Source organism: Syngnathus typhle, linkage group LG22 (assembly GCF_033458585.1).
Source record: "Syngnathus typhle isolate RoL2023-S1 ecotype Sweden linkage group LG22, RoL_Styp_1.0, whole genome shotgun sequence".
In the NCBI taxonomy this organism is placed as follows: Eukaryota; Metazoa; Chordata; class Actinopteri; order Syngnathiformes; family Syngnathidae; genus Syngnathus; species Syngnathus typhle.
Genome location: NC_083759.1, coordinates 4,437,358 through 4,458,478, shown reverse-complemented (window position 1 = coordinate 4,458,478; position 21,121 = coordinate 4,437,358). Strand labels below are relative to the sequence as shown.

General features: G+C 39.0%; 1 protein-coding gene across 2 annotated transcripts in view; it reads left to right on the top strand.

Moving 5' to 3' along the window:
- Nucleotides 1–556: 556 nt before the first annotated feature.
- Nucleotides 557–21,121, top strand: part of LOC133146487 (neurexin-3b-like) — a 143,362-nt gene continuing 122,797 nt past the window's right edge. For both annotated transcript variants that reach the window (XM_061270285.1, XM_061270283.1), the window contains exons 1-4: nt 557–763; nt 3,548–4,617; nt 9,806–9,823; nt 10,460–10,486. In XM_061270285.1, the coding sequence (XP_061126269.1) occupies nt 3,921–4,617; nt 9,806–9,823; nt 10,460–10,486 (742 nt within the window). In that variant the 5' untranslated portion in view covers nt 557–763; nt 3,548–3,920. The remainder of the gene's footprint in view (nt 764–3,547; nt 4,618–9,805; nt 9,824–10,459; nt 10,487–21,121) is intronic.

Here is a 21,121-nt window from a genome sequence, read left to right as displayed (position 1 = left end):
TCTTAGTTTTCTTTCCCAAAAAAGTTGTTCTTTATCCTCCCTCCTCCCCCAGCCCCCCCCCCCCCCCCCCCCACACACACACACATGTAAAGCGACTTTGGGTATCTAGAAAAGCGCTATATAAATCCCAGTTATTATTATTATTATTATTATTTTTTATGCTATTTTGCGTCTGTACGCGGACCTTATAAATAAAATGTATTATTATTATATATAGTATGTATACGTGTGTGTGTGGGTGTGTGCGTGTGTATACGTATATATGTACATATGTGCAGATCTGGATGGATGGATTACATCACAACTACCACGACTAGTCAACACTTATAAAGTTCACACTATCAATTTTCAGTATCAATTTTTACAATTATCTAGGATGAGTCTATGTGCAAGTTTCTGGAGAGCCAGTTGTCCTCCTTCTCAGTGTATAAGGCGTGTCAGAGCAGAATCGATGGGCAAGGGAGAGATCCATAGTACTATCATCCATCCATCCACAAGTACAGAGTGAGCCGAGCTGGCTGGGAGATGCGCGCTCATTGAGACAGGAGGAGGCGGAGGAAGAGGACTGAGGGAGAGGACCGTTGCCTTCGTCGCGCTCACTTGCTCATGAAAACCTTCACACTAACAACCGCATTGGCTTCGATTTCAACAACTAACGTTTGAACCTGATGGACTTTTGCCCTGGATTGTTTTGATTTTCAATTTTACGCACGCCCAGTTGCACCCGGAGCTGCACATCTCCCTTCGGGGCAAAAAAAAAAAGGTAGACGCACTGCACTTGCTATTTGTTATTAATATTCATATCAAATATGCTCTAATGCAATATTTTTGATGAATTGCGAAGTTTTATTTCAAACCGCGGTGAATCTGAGGAGCCGAATCCAAGCGTTATGGATGAGCGCACGTCGCCGATTTTGGTCCCACAAACGAAACACGCACACAAACGTGACTTATATTGAATTTCGGATTTATATTTGGAGTGACTGAAAGTTTCGCCACGCTGACTCTGCGTTTCGTCGTCAACTAGCAGAGGATGGCGACATTTACAAATATTTTGTAGTTTTCAAATAATAATAAATTAAAAAACGCGCACACCCGTCCATTAAATCCTCAGTTTCATCACCGAGGTTGCTACAACTGGAGCTGCTTGCTAAATGCCGTGATGTCGTGTTTGCAGATTACTCTATAGCCCCTCCTTTTTTTAATCGCTGTGCATTCGATGTAAATTGTCATCTTTACATGCATGCATAAGTAACATAGTCGGCTTTGTGGAAGGATAGATTGCTGATGAAAGTTAAAAGTAATATTATACAACTTAATATTTCTCTGATAAAACCAAATGCATGCAGTTAGGTGCAGAAGATAATCCATTACATGATCTGAATTCGAAATAAAAAAAAATAAACAAATAATTTTATTGTGAAAATCATAGCGCTATTAATTGTGTGAAGGCGAATTTTAATTTAATTTAAAATAGGTTTGATTTGTGGGATTTGTGGCAGCATTCTTCATCATACTGAGAGGTCATCCTAATACTGTGTTGACCTTATTTGGTGGCAGTAGAGTGGAAAAATATTAGAAACACATTTGAGTAATGCAGTATCATTCAACACCTACCACATGATATGAATCGATTGATTTCGGGATTAAATCAAACGCATTCATTATCAATAAGGACAAAAAAAACATCAAATGGAAATTAAATCACTTTGGTCGGGGGAGTGACCTGCAAGATGTCTGCTAGACATTCTCTGGTGGGCCCCTTGCTGGATCTCTGTCTAACCAGCAGTAGTAAAAGCAGCTAGTGACTGATGTTAAATTAAAAAGGGCCTTCTGGCCAAAGCTTGTGATCCACAGCTGAGAGGAGAGGAGGGGAGGGGGGGGGATCGAGAGGTTTCCAGTGCATGATGGGCTCTTGGCTGTATTACAATACATGTCAAAAATATGCACTGATGCTGGACACTTTAATGAATCTTTTATGGGCAGTTAGTGACAGTGGTATCCTATGCGGAACATCTCATATCCTCTGTTTAATAATTCAGCCCACTATTCATCCCGGAAAACTCACTTATTGTACAACATTGACTTTAATGTTTATACGGTCTTTTAAATAGATTTTTTTTTTTTTTAAATATGACATCTAGAATATACTTTGCTTTTTGTGGGGTTGTTTTAGCTTATGTTAGGCTGAAGGGCATTTTTTCTTAGACCAAGCCTATGGGAAGTAAGTGAAATATTCAATGTGAAATTTATACCACCACATAAGCCTCATTTAATTTTGCCTTGAGGTTAGCTTTACAAAACCACCCTGCCATTACAAAATAGCGGGTCCTGTCAAACTAACATCATTTAGCAGACCGCAATGAAGTCATTTAAACGGGCTACAAAGAAACTTCTAGTAGTTCATTCAACTCCAAGGACATTGTTAGCAGCTCCGTCACATGGGACATTTGATGCCTCAGCTTGACGCACAATAAGTTAATTGAATAGAGAGTCAAGCCAATTTCATAGAAGAGTGCCATCTTGGGTTTCACGGCTTTATGAATCATTTCCTATTGATGTTTGTGGTCAATGGCTTGGATTGACTCAGCTGTGTTCAGGGTTATTGTCACTCCGACGAACCTTTTGACTGTTGTATGAGCAAACGTATTTTAAGACAAAGACAATAATGGAGGTAGTCGACCTGGTGTTGTCAGGGAGACACGTGCATGGTGCAGGTGCACAGCAGAGGTATCACTTACTCAAATTCAATAGCTTGCAGGAAGATTAACTATTCAGAGCAGGTGGGTGAAGGATCTATTGCGTGGCAAGTTCCTGCGATCACCATTGGACACCAAATTGCAAAGGCAGAGGACTGAAGAAAAAAAAAAATGCATTTTCCCGTTTTGTCATGTAAATCAAGAGCTGTGAGAGGAGCAAGGACGGTGTTGATATTCTGTCACCTTGCAGCGCCATCTGTGATGAAAATAATGACTGCATGACAGGAAATACCACAAAATGTCAATATTCATGGGATTTGAATAGTAGATGTAAATTGCACCATCCAAAAATCTGCTATGAATGGCTGTGGATGATTGGAATCCCTTAAAGGCATGCAAATGAGGGTGGTAGTGAATAATTAGTCCTATTTATCAGGATTCCAGCAGGTCTTGAGTAATAGTAGGCGAGATGCATATTCTGTTTTACATTAATGGATACGTAGTACACACATTTGCGATTACTTTGAGCCGAAATAAATTCACAACTTGAGCATTTTTAGAAAATATTTTTTGTAGCGTATTTAAATATTATTAAAAAAAATCTATATATCTATATCCATATATATATATATATATATTAATAATATATAAATAAATACATATATTGCTTCATAAATAAATAATAATAATAATAAAAAAATATATATATAATATATATATATATACACACACATTTCGCACTATTGAATTGTGTATATACATTTTTTTTGCACTATTGAATTGAGTCCCTTTGTTGTGCAGTTCTCTGATGATTCTTTTCTTCTCGCTCTCTTTTCATTGTGTTCCAGTTTTCTTAAAGTCCTGGCCTGACTCACACTCCACATCAAATCATGGGGCATGGACAAACAATGAAAGTTATGTTCTTCAATCCAGGAAGTCGCCGCAAAGAAAACACCCAAGATGCACCTTTGAATCATTGATCCACGTAGCACTTAACGTGGCCATCAGATATTTTTTATCTTCCAGTTGGCTTGAAGTATAGATTGCATTTATTATCAATATTTAATCAGAGATAAAAAAAAATCAAAAATTTAAGCAATGGGGATTATACGATATATCAGATGCATCTTAGAAAGTTGCCCTAAGCAAATATTTGTGTCACTTTAAGAGGGCCTGAATCAAGTTCAAATCGCTTCCAGGGACTTTCCGTTATTCCCTACAATGAATCCAAACAGTCGCCCTGGGAAAGTTCTCCTTCTGCTAAGTTCTGTGCTGGCCCTGAGTGTGGGATTAGAGTTTACTGGCTCTGAAGGTCAGTGGGCTCGATACCTACGCTGGGATGCCAGCTCTAGAAGCGACCTGACCTTCCAATTCAAGACCTCCCAATCAGAAGGCCTCATGCTTTACTTTGACGACGGCGGATATTGCGACTTCTTACTCCTCACTCTATCCGAGGGCAGGATGAATCTTCGCTTCAGCATCGACTGCGCCGAAACCACCATCACGTCCGCTAAAATGGTCAACGACAGCCGCTGGCACTTTGCCGCTATCAACAGACACAATTTGCGGACCGGCTTGTCCGTGGACGGCCAGACCAAGACGGCGGAGGTGCGGCCTCAGCGGCAGTTCATGAAGATCATAAGCGACCTATTCCTCGGTGGACTTCCAGGAGACATCCGCACGTCTGCCATTACCTTGCCCTCCGTCCGTGAGCTAAAACCATTCAAGGGGATCATCACCGACCTTATCTACGGAAGTAAACTTCCCGCACTCATCAACAGTCAGAAAGTCCGTTTAGAGATGTTAGGCCTTTGCACAGAGAACCCTTGCGAGAATGGAGGAATCTGCTCACTGGCAGATGGAGAAACCTACTGTGATTGCTCCAGGACTGGATTTGTTGGACCATACTGCACTGAAGGTAAGATGGCTGCCACAATTTTCTTTTTTTTTTATGAACATCAAATGGGCTTTGTCTATCATTGCTGTCTAATGAAAAGCATTTCAAATCCAATGTGGTGGTGATTAAAGGTCAAAAGATTTTTCAGAACACATTCAGTTCTTATTGTTGACGTAGTCGCATTGAAACTGAGCAGCCTTGACAGAGACGTCTTATGAAAATGTTTCTTTGTTGCCATGACTATAAAACAATTTTCAGTTCTGCTTTTTACGGTCATCATCATTTCTCTGTATTTGTGTTTTCTTTTCTTGTATTTGGAGGTGTCACAATTGAGGCTGGAATTTAATTTCCTACCTTGTGTTTTTCATTAGACAGCAAAAAAAATGAATGTATTGAAAATATTTTGACGATTATGTGCTGATCGATTGGTTCTGCTACAAAGTTTTACCGCACTTTTTTTACTCATCCATACGAATAATGACTAAATGCAGCCATTTGCAAGAGATGGTATAGTTCATCGCCGATTTAAATTTTGATTGATTGTCCCTTAATGAAAGTCTTTGCCACCAAGTCCCATTTTGGTTTTTATATAATGGTTAGTATGACTTAAATTACAACACTTTCTTATCAAAGTTATCTTTTCTCCGGGAAAGTGACTCAGCTCCTGCAAGGACGTGCAGGGACCCGAAGGTACAAAATGTTTGGGATGAATTTCATTTCATTTCTCTTTTTCTGTGCCAAGGTAATCGTTTTTGGGGGGAATGTTAGGATGGCACACATCTTCGACGAAATCTTTTATCTACTCGATTATATCCATGTTCTTTTTGGCGTATAATGTATTTGTGTTATCCTATGGGAGCCATTTATAAATTTCTGATGCCAAGAATAACTTTTTTTTTTTTTAAGAAATCACACACCGTTACATAAAAAAAAAAATCTACATCACTACCACGATGATCTTGGGAAGTATTTTTTTTCTTCATGTGTGGGCGATTGTAAATTAAAAAACATGAACACGACCAAGTTGAATTACCTCCTCTGCTGACCTGTTCTTGCCAGTCTAAATCAGACTGGCTCCACTCCTGGGGGGATTAAACATCAGGGGAATGCTCAGTGAATTCTATTTTAGTGCAATCGAGACACAATGTGCAACCGCACAAATCGAAGGTACTTAAACCATCTATATTTATGAGCAACAATTTAACTGTTTTTGTTTCCAATATTGTTTGTCGTTCAAGTTGAGATGTTTGGGGAGTTTAAATCCCAAGAGGTTGCCTATGGCCTTTGTTCAGAACAGCACACGATGTGCGGAGCAGTCAAGCGGCAAAAGTGGACTTATCATCTTTTTTTTTTTTTTTCCTTAACCTATTTGCCCATTGCTTTTGCTCAGCAGTCATAGCAGGGGCCATTTTGGATCTAATAAAGCCCCAAGGGACCGATGATATCCTTGTTTTAAAAAGCAAAAACATCCCTTGTTTTTGTCAAGTTTCCACACATATCCAGAGACCAAGTTCCTTCATGAATAGTGATCACAATGACCTGCTACTCCTCCTTTGCTTGCCATTAACTGATGTGGCTGACTGTTGATTATGCAACAGAGACACGGAGCGGTAATTAGGAAGCTAATGACAACAGAAACGACAAATTTGCCAGAGCAACGGCTTCACAAATGCAAGACTTCCGACAAATGACAGAATTCCCTACATCGAGTCCACAAGTGCTCGTTCAACCTTTTAACGGAACGATGTGCAAGTTGCAATTACCGTAAATTTCGGACTATAAGCCGCTTCTTTTTCCTCAAAATCTGAACCCTGAATTACGAATTTTACCGGGTGCGGCTTATAGTCCGAAAATTACGGTAAATGCAAACAACTGCCAGCACACCTGTCTGTTAGCATTCTGTTGATCATTCATGTGCATCTGTTAAAACTTGTGAATATTTACTCTGCACGTCAAGCGTACACGCCGTGTGCCGAGACCCTCGAGCTGTTTGTTAAAACCGGCAGATGGTTAACTGAGTGGAGTCAGCTTGGGTCGTGTTTAGCTAGCCACCGTCCTAATTGTAGCCTGCTAGCCCGCAAGGCTTAGAAAGCCAATACAATGAGTTGATTTAAATCCGTAAGAAATGTGAAGATGACAATGAAGGGATTTCGAGGGAAAGTATTAGAGACAGACATTTTCAAGGTCACGTTCCTAGACACTTTGTACACATTGAATGGGCCCGAGGCCAATGACTAAACTACTAAGTTGCATTGCTGGACATCTCGGGTCTGACAGTTTCATATCTCTGAACGGAAAGCCTCACTCAGACACGTCTTATTCATATTTGCAGACAGACATGTTAATTACTTGCATTGCATCCTGTGTCTGCATTTTGAAATTGATCGCAACAGATTTATTGCACTCACACACACCAACGCTCCAAGTCAGCACTGTCAATTGAATTACTGAGACATCCAGGACAACATCATAAGTAGAAAATAGACATTAAACAACTCTGTTTTCAATCTAATTTGAAGGACCAGAGTGTCCAGACTAATATGCATTTGTAGAAATTTGATTAGAATTATCATTTCGAACCACCTACGTCTGTAGTTGGTTCACGTTTCATGTTTTTTTGTTTTTCTCTTCAGACATTGCAAACTCAATCTAGATAAAATATGGATTTTAACTAAATAAATAAACCAATAAATAAATTTAAAAAATGAAATAAAATAAATACTAATAATAAATTATGACCAAGCACCAAGAAATTTCAAAAGCATCACATTAAGAGTTCTGAGCTACTATTGGATATGAAAACTGTTTATATTCCAAATTGATAAGAAGGTCTCATTTTTTTTTTCTGCTATTGCAAGGCAATTATGACTCACATGGAAGCTTTTTCTTTCTTTCTTTTCAATTATTTTACCAAAGTATTGGCGAATGATGCATGATTCCCGCCTCTTCATAGTCAGCTGGGCAAGGCTCAAGCTTACCCACGATCGTAATGAGGATAAGTGGTACAGAAAATGGCTCCATGCATGACTCAAAATGACATAATTAAGGCAAATTGAGAAAATCATTCTCAATGGCGTGGATAATAATTGCGATGTAGGATTCGAGTTCAACCAGATTTTGTTCATTTCAGCGTATGTAACATCTTTTTCCTCTTTAATGTGCAACTTACACCACAAGCAGTTGGCTTTTGAAACACATTTAGACTTTCGTCCCGTGCGAATAAAGATACACGAGTGTGACTAACTGTGTCAGGACACCGCGCTTAAATTAGACACCCCTCGCTCCACAACCGCCGATTTTTGGCTGGCAAATCCACCATGTGCTCCATTTAACTGTCATCGTTTATCTCAACGACATTACGTCCCTGCTATTAGCTACGGAAATATTAGTACCTTTATGGTAATGAGGTAGATATCAGGCCCCATTTTTTTTTCAATTCAATTAACTCGTGGTGATCTGAAGTCCCTTTTAAAACCTCGGGGTTATTACAATATGATATTCATAAGGTCAAGGTTATTAAGAGCTACAATGGATTATTTAATGAGGATGTAAAATGAGGGCTAATTTAAAAATCCCACGTGCTTTATCTGGAATGAAGACCCGTTTTGCTTTAAAATACATAACGGTTTGATAGAACGCCAGTAATTGATGGCTGGGGCGAGCAAACTGTTAAGCAAGTGCTGAAATGGTGCCTTCAGGCTTAGCTTTAGGGATTAATAAACAGACATGGGGGGGGGGGGGGGACTGACAGTTACAATAATCTTACTATCAAAAGTAGGTCACGGGGCGGGAAAAAAAAAAAAAAGAAAAATGGTGCAGGGACTTGCATGATTCCAGTGCAGAGGGCATTTGTGCCTTGTGCCCAAGCTGAAAATGATGTTTGGATTTGAGTTGTGAAAATAGAGCAGGGATTACGCTCGGGCCACATGTCCTCAACAGTACATTGGCTTGTTCTGGAGCATGTCACATCAAAAGAAAGGGCTTTATCTACATCTGGAACTGGTCGTTTGACACGCAAACACAATCCACGCGTTAACATTTTCACACGTACATGTAACACACAAAAAAAAGAAAAAAGAGAGGGAGAGAAAGCGATGGCTGCTCGTTGAAGCGTAAAGCATTCATTTGTGCTCGAAAGCCGGAGCGTTGTGCCGTCCTTTAGCCGGCCATCGTCTCCCCCCCACCCCTCCCCGACAGCCACAATTTGTCCTTCCCATTCGTTTGCCAATGTCATCCTTCTTACGTAGGAGGAGAAGTAGCAGCCATTTTGAGTTCCCTAGCGGAGACAGGAAAACAAATCTCAACCTGACTTGGACACACATTTATCTTGATGCGCTGTCGACCAGTCATTCAGTTCTGTTCGGAACTTCTTTATATGTCTTATTGCTGCTGATTAGAGACAGATAAATGTCTGGCGACCAATCCAAGGTGTGGGCAGTATAAAAAAAATGATGGATTAAACCAGTGGTGCGACAGAAGTTTCTATTTCAAAGAAAATCTCACATAAGACATAAAAAGAGCAAATATTTATTTAATATTATGTTTATTCTGTGTACTCTTCTATTATAATTGAGTGACTTTGTTTGACTTTGGTTTTATATTCCCACATTTATTTTAGTATATTTTACAACATAACATCCACATTTTATGACATTTTTTTTTTTAGAAGTCATCGATAAGTGAGTTCCTACTAAAACAAAAACTGAGCATTCCCCTGAAAATCCTCATTGGGAGTTGAATTTGTGTCAAAAGGTTGCAACGAGCATTGAGGGTCTAAATGGAGGCACAAAAGAACATTTTGAGATCCAAAACAACTTCCAACACCATAAATCCTCGTGTGGATTTATGTTTTACCTAAGTGTGAGGCACCCGGTGTGACGTGGGTGCCGAATATTATCTTATCCAAACAATATTCGATTTCCTATGAGTTCTTTGTCAAATGTCTAACGTCAATCTGGCTCCCTTAGCAGATGGGACAGATTATTTTTTTCCTCTCTCTCCGCAGCAGATTTCAACTGAAGTAATAATTTTGATCGTGCATGTGAAGGGGGAGCTCTTTGCTCTTTACATGAACTCTTGAGTGATGGGGTCATTTTTTTCTTTAGCTTTTGCATGCTAGATTCACATGCAAAACAAACGTGTTGAAGTGTGTTGCTAATTCCAAACTTCTTTGCTTTCTTCTTCTTTTTATCTTTTGGGAAACCCACAGCAGTCCATAGAACACCAGGTGAGTCTAAAGACAAACTCTAAATGTCTTAGAAAATCACTATTTACTACCGTATTTTCCGGACTATAAGGCGCACCGGACTATAAGGAGCACCTTCAATGAATGGCCATTTTAAAACTTTATCCTTGTATAAGATGCACCGGACTATAAGGCGTACCATTAAGGCATCATGTCAGATTTTTAATCCAAATCATTCTCCATTTTATCTTTTTTATTACAGTCTCAGACGCAACAAATTACTTTATAATCACAAAATAATGATCCATAGTCTTTTTAATTCATGATTCATAGTCTTCAGCGGGCCACTTATGATTGATTTCGTGACACAATGCTTCGGGCCAGTTTAAGTTTAGGAATTTGGTCCATATATAAGGCGCACCGGACTATAAGGCGCACTGTCGGCTTTTGAGAAAATTTTTAGGTGCGCCTTAGAGTCTGGAAAATACGGTACTGTCACTTTTGCAATAGTTTCTGGATTTATATTAATGCAACAAAAGCTTTCAAATGCACTATGGGAAGCTTTTATTTTGGTAGTCATGGTTTGTTATCCTGCAAAGCATGCATAATGACAATACATTTTGTATTGGTGTGCTCATCTTGATTCGGTTCTCTTTCTGTCTGATGTTTCTATTTAAGGCCTCGCACACCTGAAGGCAGAGCAAGGTACTCTTCACTTTCTTTGTGCATCTCACTTAGATGTTTGTCCTCTCCACCTGACTTGGTTTTCGGGCAGAATTTTTCACCGTGTGCCTTCACTACCTGTCTGTGCGCATTTGTTGCAATGCTCTCATGGGTTGGGGGGGGGAGCATCGGGCGACGTCAGCATGGTGTGATCTCATCTCACCTTAGTCTTACCCAGTTTCCTGTGGATTACATAACTGTGTGCACCACTCTGTAGCAAACATGCAAGTGACTAAAATGTTCTAAACTGACCTTTGCTGTGAGACACCTTAGAAAATCGATTCATATATTTAAGCATTCGATGCATGTCTTCGTGGGCCACATAGAATGATGTGGGAGGTCTGTAACTGGGCCCCGGGCCTTTAGTTTGACACCTGCGAACTAGATTGATACCAAATTAATTTTATTAGCTGGTTTTCGTCTTCTTTTAAATCGTAATTTTACTTTACCAAAGAGGCACTATTGTTGTTTGGAATTATGCTAATTGCTTTATTTTCTTCCATCAGTCGTGCATGTTATTTTCTTGCTGATTGTAGCCCGCCACACAATGGCAACTTAAGTATCGGTGGCTGGTATCGGCCACCGATACCTTTTACACTGAAATAATAACCTCCCGATATCAAACATAGTGGCGCTCGTCAAAGTCTTGGCTTTAGTTTTGTCTGTGGAATGCGCTTCTCATGACCATTTGCATGATTGTGCATGAAAGTTTAAGCGGACCTTGTTGAGGCTTACTTAAAACTAACTCCAACTTATTGCAACTTTCTTGCTGCCTTGCTGACCTGTTCTACCCGGGATGACCTCGTTCTTTCCTTTCTCCCTCCGGACCCTATCTCTCTACAATCTATAGGTAGAAACAAAGGTACTGCAGCTTCTTTTTTCTACTGAGCTTCAAGTGTCTTTGCTTTAGTGGCTCCTCTGCCAGTGGTCAATCATTTGTGTTCATTAAACTTGTTCATGCGACATATGTATGGGACTGAGACGAGATGTTTCCCGTAATGAGTTGAATGTGTCGAGTGTTGCGTGACAGATGAGTGATTGAGTGGCGACGGAAAGAAATGATGTCAGCCACGCATGCTCAAGAGGGAAGACCTTAATTATTGCTGTTTAACAGAAAATGATGAGCGTCTGCTCTAATATGGATCACCCACTCTCCTTGGAAGCAGTGAATATTAATGAGCGTGAGAAGATGTATTTGTGTGTACCTGAATGTTAATCTATGGGAGCAACTAATTAGATGTGGCAGCTCTTTTTCCAGATAAGAAGTTGATTGGTAAATTAGACCTGACATTTGGCTGCATCTGTGGATTGCAATGATGCATTTGTGACTTCTTGAGCACCATGTCAGAGAATTGAATGGACCCTTAACTCCTGCCTCATTTTTATTTTTTTTGCTGTGCCCGTCAAACTTTTTCGTGCCTGCCATACCGTGTCGTGTGAGTGACATGGTCACGCTAACGTAGCACAGTCAGGTGTGTGGCAGCTGGATGTCCACGCTCGGCTACTGCTGATGAACGTCACATTGAATTATCAGGACAAGTTTTTGCCGTTATGGAAAATAACAGTCAAGACACAATGTTGCACGTGCACATGATGCAACCTAAAAATATAAACAAAAAAATGACAAAGGCCATATAAGACAAATTATATTTATTTATTTGTTTATTATTTTTTACTGATTTATTTATTGCTTATTTAAAGATACATAAAACAGATTAGATTGTATCTTATTTATTATCTTGACTGTAATGCCTTTGTATTACAATTAACTCGTGGCACAACGAGAAAATTTCATATTGGTGCTGTTGTGTAACAAGAATGAAAAGGAGCCATGTTTTTCCACGTGTTCCAGTTTGTCTAAGGGCATGCAAAGCAACGACATTAGGGATTCGAAATGATCACCACTGCTCTGCAAAACTTGCACGAGGAAAAAAACAAGACCAGAACTTTATTGAGGTTTTTTTTTCCCCCCTGTTGTTAAGGGTGAGTAGCTTCATGAAATTAGCCAAAGAGGAGATTAAAATTCACCGCAGGGAACTTAAAACAAGGTAGTATTTGTAGAAATTGAGAATAACAAACACTAATAAGATCTATGGACTGATCAATTTTATTCGAGTGGCAGAAAGAGAGGTGCCATTGTGGCAATGAGGTTCTTTCAGAGAGTAATGAGAAACTGTTTGGGAGGAGAGCAAGCATTTAATCCTAATGCAACAAAGCTTTGGACTACGAATGTCTTGTTTGTTGTCAAAGTCACAGAGTCCAGGTGAAAGAAAGTCAATGCAAAGTTTACAAAGATTTGGACCACTTCATCTTCATCTCTCGCCTGCCTTTGTATGTTAGTTGGAAAAATGTCCCCCCGGTTCGAATCAGTCATTGGGATTAATCAGCCCGAGGTGGAATTGATTGAGTTTGGCATGTGTTTCTTGCACTTTTGGTAAACAGGCTATTAATCGCCAGGAGCTAAACCTGAAATTGAGTTCAACTCATTACTCGATCAAAAAAAAAAACAGCTCGGAATTGTCGATGTGAAATCGGAAGTTGGCTGAAAATTGAGGCTATTGGTCAAATTGATTTCAGCTAAGGCCAGCTGCTCCTCAAGAGGTCAGCAAACCCATAAATGAAAAACTCTCTCTGGACCTGTGGCTTTTCTTCTCGTGTCTAAACAAATACACAACTAACCTGACAAAAGCTCTTGACATTCTTACAAGCACAAATCTAAATTGTTGTGAATTTTTCCATGTAAGTTTCCAATATGTCCGACTTTTGGGAAATTCATTTTTATCATGTTCAAACGAAAAGCCAAGCTATATTGATTTTCTCCTTCCGACATTTATCCTCTTCTTTGACTCTTCATTCACATTCTTGTCCTTTCCTGTCATTCCCCTTCGGCATTAAGTTCAGACAGCCCTGTAAGCTACAATGCACAATTCGTCGATTCGCCAGTTTCCAGCCTAACCATTGGGTTGCCCTCGCAGCCCTCCTTCAGTCCATCTTTCTTTTTTTCCCTCTCGTCACTCCCCCGCCTCCCCACAGCGCTCTGCTTGCCACTGACCTCCGGGATCAACCGAGCAAGACTGATTCTCGCTTTTTCACGGATCATATAGTGCGTCAGCGGTTACGCAATCGCGTGAAAGCCCGTGCGAGGGACAGGGACCACATGAATATGTAACCAACATATTTTCTTCCTTTATTCGCTCTAATGCTGGTTTTCACCCGAAGAATATTTGTTTATAATCGACTAAATGTTTTTTTTTTGTACCACCCATATGCTACATCTATATCACTTCTTTTAGTTTCCCATGAGTCAGCACTCATACCACCCAGAAAGAATACATTTAGTTAGAAAATATAAAGCTTCTTCATATTGCCTGAGCGATGCCTGAGAACTTGTGAATAGGAATTATGCAAAGAAGTAGGTTAAGATGTGTCTAGAAGGGCTGCATACAAGTGAGTCAGTCCAGAAAGGCTAAGGAAATGTGTAGGTGGGGGGGGGGGGGGTTGTTTGTATGCAGTGTGTGTTAGGGTGGAGAATTGATGGCTGCAGCCATCCATAGATGTTCACGCCGGGAAGAAAGTAAACAAACACGGCAGCAGATTGGAGCGACAAGTACTTTCCGCCGCTGGAACACAACAGACGCTCGTCTTCCTTTTTTTACTTCTTTGCTTCGTTCATTGTTTCAGTCAACCTTTGTTACTTTGACCAAGGAGATTTCTTTTTAAACTCTCTCGCTCACTGAATGAAGCCAGAAATAGACATTTCTAGCTAGAATAACAGAGATAAAATGAAGACATTCACAGCAGCATGTACTCGAGTACTTTTTTTGTTTTTGCCCTGGAAAATATTTTTCTCAGAATTTTGACTGCCAAATTTTTTTTTTTTTATTCAACTACAGAACTAAATGATTTATTCAGTCGTAGTCATATAAGTCAGGGTTGGGCAATTCATTGTCCCAAAAGGAGCCATGTGAGAAACTGGAACGGTTGTCGAGGGTTACTCTGTAGAAATCTCAATTGGGTTCAATATGAATTTAATGTCTTTGCAGTATATAAAGCCGTGAATTATTTTGTTTTAATAAGGTGTACTTGTGTTGATGTGATATAATCTGAGCTGAATTAAGTCAAAACATTCACATTACATTCATCCAGTGTGCATCATGATTCTATATTTTTTTTAATTTAATATAATCTTTTTACTAAAATTTTTGGAATTGTTCACATTATGAGCACCAACCATTAATTTATACGGAAATCATTATACAGAGAAATCTCCCTTTTTCCTCCGCCATGCAGAAAATAAGAATTCACTTTTTTTTTAAAATACAATTATGAGCAAGGTCAGGAAAGTAAAGTATTTTCATTTCTAATCTACGTATGTAATTATTTGCAAAACTGTTTTCTTTAGAATGAAAACACGCAGCCAGTGAATGCTTTTCACACAACTGCGCCAACATGTTGGCCACAATTATCTCCTTAATTAGTGGCAAAGATGGTTACGCAACAGCAAAGAAACCACAGCGTTGTTGCACACTATTTATCAGTGGCTTCGACAAATTGTCTACTTGATGACTAAGGCCCTATATACTTAGCTTCATTAGACTAAAACTCCAACCTTAACTTCTCTTCAGAATGAGAATCAGTCCAAGCACACACTAGCGGGCGAATGTCCTTGCGTTGGCTGAGCTATTATGCAAATGAGATGTAAATGAAGTCATCCGATTAGATTCTGCTTAGCGTGCGGGTACAATGAGGGTCGATAATCAAGCGTTGATCTGCTCCCCGAGCTGCACGCCTTGCTGCCTGTGCGGGTGCATTGGTTTGCATTTTAACTGTCCAGCTAAGTTTTCGAAGATGGAATGCGCACTTGTGTGCCGTTCTGAAATTATTTTTATTTAGTTGAGTTGTGTAGGTTATACGTCACATTAATGGTGGGAACTGTTTTGAAATAATGATATTTAAATTAATAATAATGTTACAAAAAAATAAACATTCAAACAGGGGTGTGCAGACTTTTGTGGCAGCAGGGTTGCATTTGAAATCAAAGCAGGCGCTATGTTGTTTACCTGACACTGTAGTTCTCAAAATAAATTTGAGCGCCTGCTATAATGTAAAAAGATCCTTGCTAGGAGCTATATTGTATCCTGTCTAGTTAAGCTATATGATATCTCGCATACACTTGTATGGTGACTCTTTATGGGTGATAAACTAGAGCCACTAAAGACTCATTCTTGTGCATAATCAATATCTCTTTCGGGCATGACGCCTATTATTCAGCCAAGCATCAAGTGGGGCAGTTGGGATGGATGATGAGGCCTAAGGCGTATACTTGGTTAAAGAAGAAAGCTGTGAGTCCAGAGAGATGGATGAGATGAAACAAGTACCGTATTTTCTGGACTATAAGGTGCACCGGACTATAAGGCGCACCTTCAATGAATGGCCCATTTTAAAACGTCCTTATATAAGGCGCACCGGACTATAAGGCGCACCGTTAATGCATCATGTCAGATTTTTCATCCAAATCAAATCATTCTCCATTTTATCTTTTATATTTCAACTTCAGACGCAACAAATTACTTTATAATCACAAAATAATGATCCATAGTCTTTTTGATTCATGAATCATAATCTTCAGCGGGCCACTTATGATTGATTTCATGACACAATGTTTCGGGCCAGTTTAAATTTAGGAATTTGGTCCATATATAAGGCGTGCAGTCGGCTTATAGGAACATTTTAGGTTTTTAGGTGCCCCTTATAGTCCGGAAAATACGGTAGGTGTATTACCTGACACGCGCACTTGGTGAGAGCATTCCTGACCTTCCATTTGCTCTCATGCACCATATGCTCAGAGGTGTTAATGTCTCAGTAGGATCCTCTGCACCTTTGAACATGAATATGACACTTGTGTGTCTGCCCCCCCCTGTGTGAGAGCCATGATGAATTATAAAACATATTTGCTTTTTAGCGGGATCAGCAGAAGAAGTGATGTCACCGACAAAGTCACATCCTTCATGCATAAGTGCTCCACTTTGTCATAGCCAGCGGCCGGCCAGATCTGCATCGGATTGCTTCTCCCGCTTGTTTTTTTTGTTTTGTTTTTTTGTTTCTCTTCTTTATCCTCTTTATTATCATTAGCTCATTTGGCATTGAGGTAGTTTTGGAAATATTCACAAGGCAGATCGAGTGTAATAATCATAACATAAATAGACAGTATTTATTTAGGTAGTTTAAAAAATTCACGGTTTTATTTAGGATTGTAATTTTTATTATTATTCATTGTATTATAGCAAAAGTTTACTGTCGGGTGTAAACAACCCCTCGTTTTTTTTTCATATTTGTGTCATCTCAACCAAACACATCCACTGTAGTCATGTTAAAAAAAAAAAAGTGCTAGAACTTTTTACACAGACGGTGACGTTAAGGATCCAGGCTTTTTCCGGATATTTGTTGGAGGCTTTGTATTTGTGTTCCAGCATGTCCCCTATGCTGCAAGGCAACACAGTGAGTGAAGTTAGAGTGTCTTATGGTTAAATGATGGGAGCGTTTCAGGCACTCACAGGGCTTTGAAACGCTAAGTAATTGGTTTTCCTGGCAGAATGGGGCCATGGTCATAGCTTAAGGCCAGTGTAGCTGTGGCCTGCCGAAAAAACCTTTTTGGGTACACTCGCTAAACCAGACACAAAATAGACAATTATTTGATGTTTAGAAGTTCCCTGATTTTTGATTGACATTTTCTATGCATATAAATGTTAATTCAACATCTAATATCTTTCAAGCGTGATATCCAACTTGCTGTCACTCCTTGTTTGCCGCCACTCTCTGCCATCTTTTAATGCACTATATCAAAAATATGGACCATGTATGTACCTTGATGTTTCATCAGAACAGCATGTGTGCAGTATGTAACCGTACTTGTGTTTGATGTGTAGCTGTAGTGAGACTGGCTAGGTGCCGCAAAGGCTTGACAGTCCCAGGCACAAGAAAAAAGCATCCTACTGTATATATAGTGGCCTACATGCCACTCACTCTTCAGGGAGGATATTTCCAGGAATGATGGAGTTATGAGAAGCATGCGTCAGTGACAGGGGAATAGCAACATTAGCTTCACTTTGAATGCAATCATCTTTATTGTTTTCCTTTTTTTATTTTTCAGCATAGTAAAGCCCACCCGTTTATGTTGGTTAATAAAGACTCTGCACATGTGAAAATAAGTTAAGAAAAGGTTTAAAAAGCTCCGCCTTCCTTTAAACCAGGGGTGTCAAACAAATTTTTGTCGCGGGCCCCGTTGTAGTCATACTTTCCTTCGGAGGCCCATTATGACTGGTAATGCCTTATATAATTATAATTGTATACAGTATAGGCTACACAACAAACTAATGAATAAGTAGTTTTGAAATTAGAGACAAGTAAAAACTGTTTAAATATAAAATAATAAATATTTAAATAAACATTTCTAGCATTTTTTCTATTTATATTGATTATATAGATTTCTATTTTTTGTATTTTATATTTTTATAAGTGAAGACAATTTGTAATTTTAGCATTGACACATGAAGCCAATGCACAACTTTTCTTCGGAGGCCACATAAAAAGATTTGGTGGGCCGTATCTGGCCCCCGGGCCTCGTGTTTGGCACCTATGCGTTAAACATTGGAGTTCTTTAGTTAAGCGGGGTTAGGAAATGTTCGTCATGAGAACAGTCTCAGTAAGAACCTTGTGCGAAGCAATAAATCCAAGAGGGTGAATTTTACACACCCATGTTTGTTAGTTTCTTAAAAACAGGTTCAGTATCTTATTATGGGTCATTGCTGTGTAAAAATGTGCCTTTCAAAATCTAAACTTTCAAGCGCTTGTTCAATAACTAAAGGTTACTTTCATATTATCTGTTACTTTTGAAGTTACTACACCTAATCATTTGATCCACAGCTTTGCAAGTGAGACATCAAGTGAGTCATTAGTCTCCAGCGTTTGCTATAAATACATACTCTTGTCAAGCTACATTGGTTTGAAGTGGTCATCTGAATTTGCATAAACAATAAGCCGCTGCTTCCATATATTTATTTGACAGTCAGAAACCAGGCACGTTTCCATTTCTCACATGTTTTAATTTTCTTCATCTAGTTTGCAAAGGGATGAAATCCTGGTTTAGAGTATCCAGTGAAGGATGTCTAAGCCAAGTGCTGCTCGGCTCTGAATGTAGTGAAAATTTTTGTTTTCACTGGCTAGAATAAGTGAGAAAATGGCAAGGATGCTTGTCTGAAGTTGCCTGTTTTAAAGCTTGGACAAGAGGAGCAGCTCAGACTCTGAACATAGAAAATGGGTAGTTCTCAGAAAGTATGGTCCAGGTATGATAGCCCAAAAAAAACTTGTTCGAAGCAAGAAAATTAAAAAGAATCTGTGAAATAATTATGTTGGTAACAACTGTAACTATAAAATCTCTTGCATTCCCGATGCTAAACAATTCCGTAGATATTTAACTCCAAACATAAACAATTTAATAGCTGAACAATTAATTTTCTAATTGAAAGAAATGTATCAATGCATATTTTGGATCTTATGCAAGTAGTCATGACAAGCGCACTAAAACAAAATATTTCTAAATTAAACCAACATAAAATATTTGAAAGATAAGAAAACACAGAAGAGCTTTGAATGGCAAATAGAATTCACACGCTTTTGTAGTGCATAATAGCTAAAGTGTGATTTGTTGCAAATAATTGATCTACGTACATATGCTGTAAAGTTCATAGCGTTCATGAATCTTTAATATCATTCAGCTCATTCCAATTCATTTTACTCCAGGTTATGGCGTAGGTTGTAGATTTGACTGAATTTATGAAAGTGTTTGCAATTGAATCCACAACTGAGTCCAATATTGCGCTTTATAAACATTTCTCGCAACAGCGCAGCCCCTTTTTTTTTTTTATGATAAAATATGAACTCTCTAAAAGACCTCATCCATATTTTTTCTTTTTTTTATCTTTCCTGCGGTCTCCGCTCGAGTCCTTCTCGGCCTGGTGTCTGTTTGTAATTGAGTCATTTTCTCCTCGGGCTCGCAGCTGTTTCAAGGTGACCTCCCGCTATTGTTTGGGCTTCTGTGTTTTTGTCGGTGTAATCACTGCATTTCACACAATGAAATGGGTCACATGTGGCAGTGGGACATCATTCCTCAACCCGGCATACATTGTTTCACAGTTGGAAATGTCAGCACACAGACAAGAGTGTAATGGATATTCCGCACGAATCCTCCTCCTTATGTTTCTCCGTCTTGGACGGATTCTCTGTGTGATTGGGAGCTATTAATACTCAGTTGGTGTATCTCCTCTTCCTCCACTTCCTCCTCTTCTTAGTCCTTTCCAATTCAACCTGACACAAAAAACCTCCGTTTATTTAAAGAGCCAATGTCTATCGATCGGAGCATCTGTGTAAAATTTCAGTGTTGGATTAAAATATTTTAGAATAAATGAACGACATAGCACAATAAAAAGTTACTTTTTTGTGAACCTAAAATCATTTCATTTGTGAACCGGTAGCTCACAGAATTTCCCGACACATTGTGTTTGACACCTCCCAGTCAATCCTTTGTCTCCAGTGTCAGTTCAGTCTTTCTAATATGATGTCTTAAAACTTAACGATGACATATTATTGAAGAAGTGGAAGCCTTTTTCCCGGGAGATCCACATCAGAGTGAGTCACGCTCATACGGGATCTAACAAAGCCTTTAGATCAAGCTGTGAAGATTGGCATGCACTTACAAAATGAGATGGAAATCAGATGTATGACGCAAACCCTGCTGTCATTCATTGCTGTTTTTTTGTTTTGTTTTGTTTGAATACAGGAAATTTGATTTTTTTTTTTTTGGAGTAACACTGTTTTGATCAAAGCCATATACTGCACATCATACACATTTTTAAAGATCTTTCAACTTCCTCTTACACACAGATCAGTTTCTCAAACTGTGTTTTCTTCCCCTACCGGTTAATAAAATGAAATTACTCCTTTGAGATCTCTGTGCTTTCATTCGAAAGCAATGCAAAAAGGATTCAAATGTTCCCTAAGTGTTAAATAGTGGGAGAATACAGCTCTTGTTTAATGCTTTGCTTGTGTGATTAATTGGTCAGTAGGTGTTCCAGACGGCACACTGGCTCTGATAAGAAATAAAAATATTCAGCCATCCAATACACACTGCTGAAAAACAATGTAGTTCAATTCTCGAGTCGACCTCATTTATAGAGCACTTAAAAAAATAAAAAATAACTGCAGCTGTAACGGAGTGCTGTCGTTCATAACAACATAAAACAAAATCAATTTGATTTACAATTATAAATAACTATTCTTTTCTAATTAAAACTATATAAATAGTTATAAATTAATTCATCTGTGTCTTTGACCAAAAGGTCACATTTTCTGGGTCTAGTCTATTGCATGGGTGGAATTTTTAACCTTTTCGTAGCGGGCACAGTTAAAAATGGGTGTTTGCGCCGTTGTGGGTGTGAACACAGCCGACTTAAATCCGGCCAATCGAAGATGCTCATTCGACACAGTTGACGTATTGGCTGTAATGTGCTTACTTCAGTAATTGGACCTGATTCTTTTTTTTTGTGGACTTGTTGATGCACG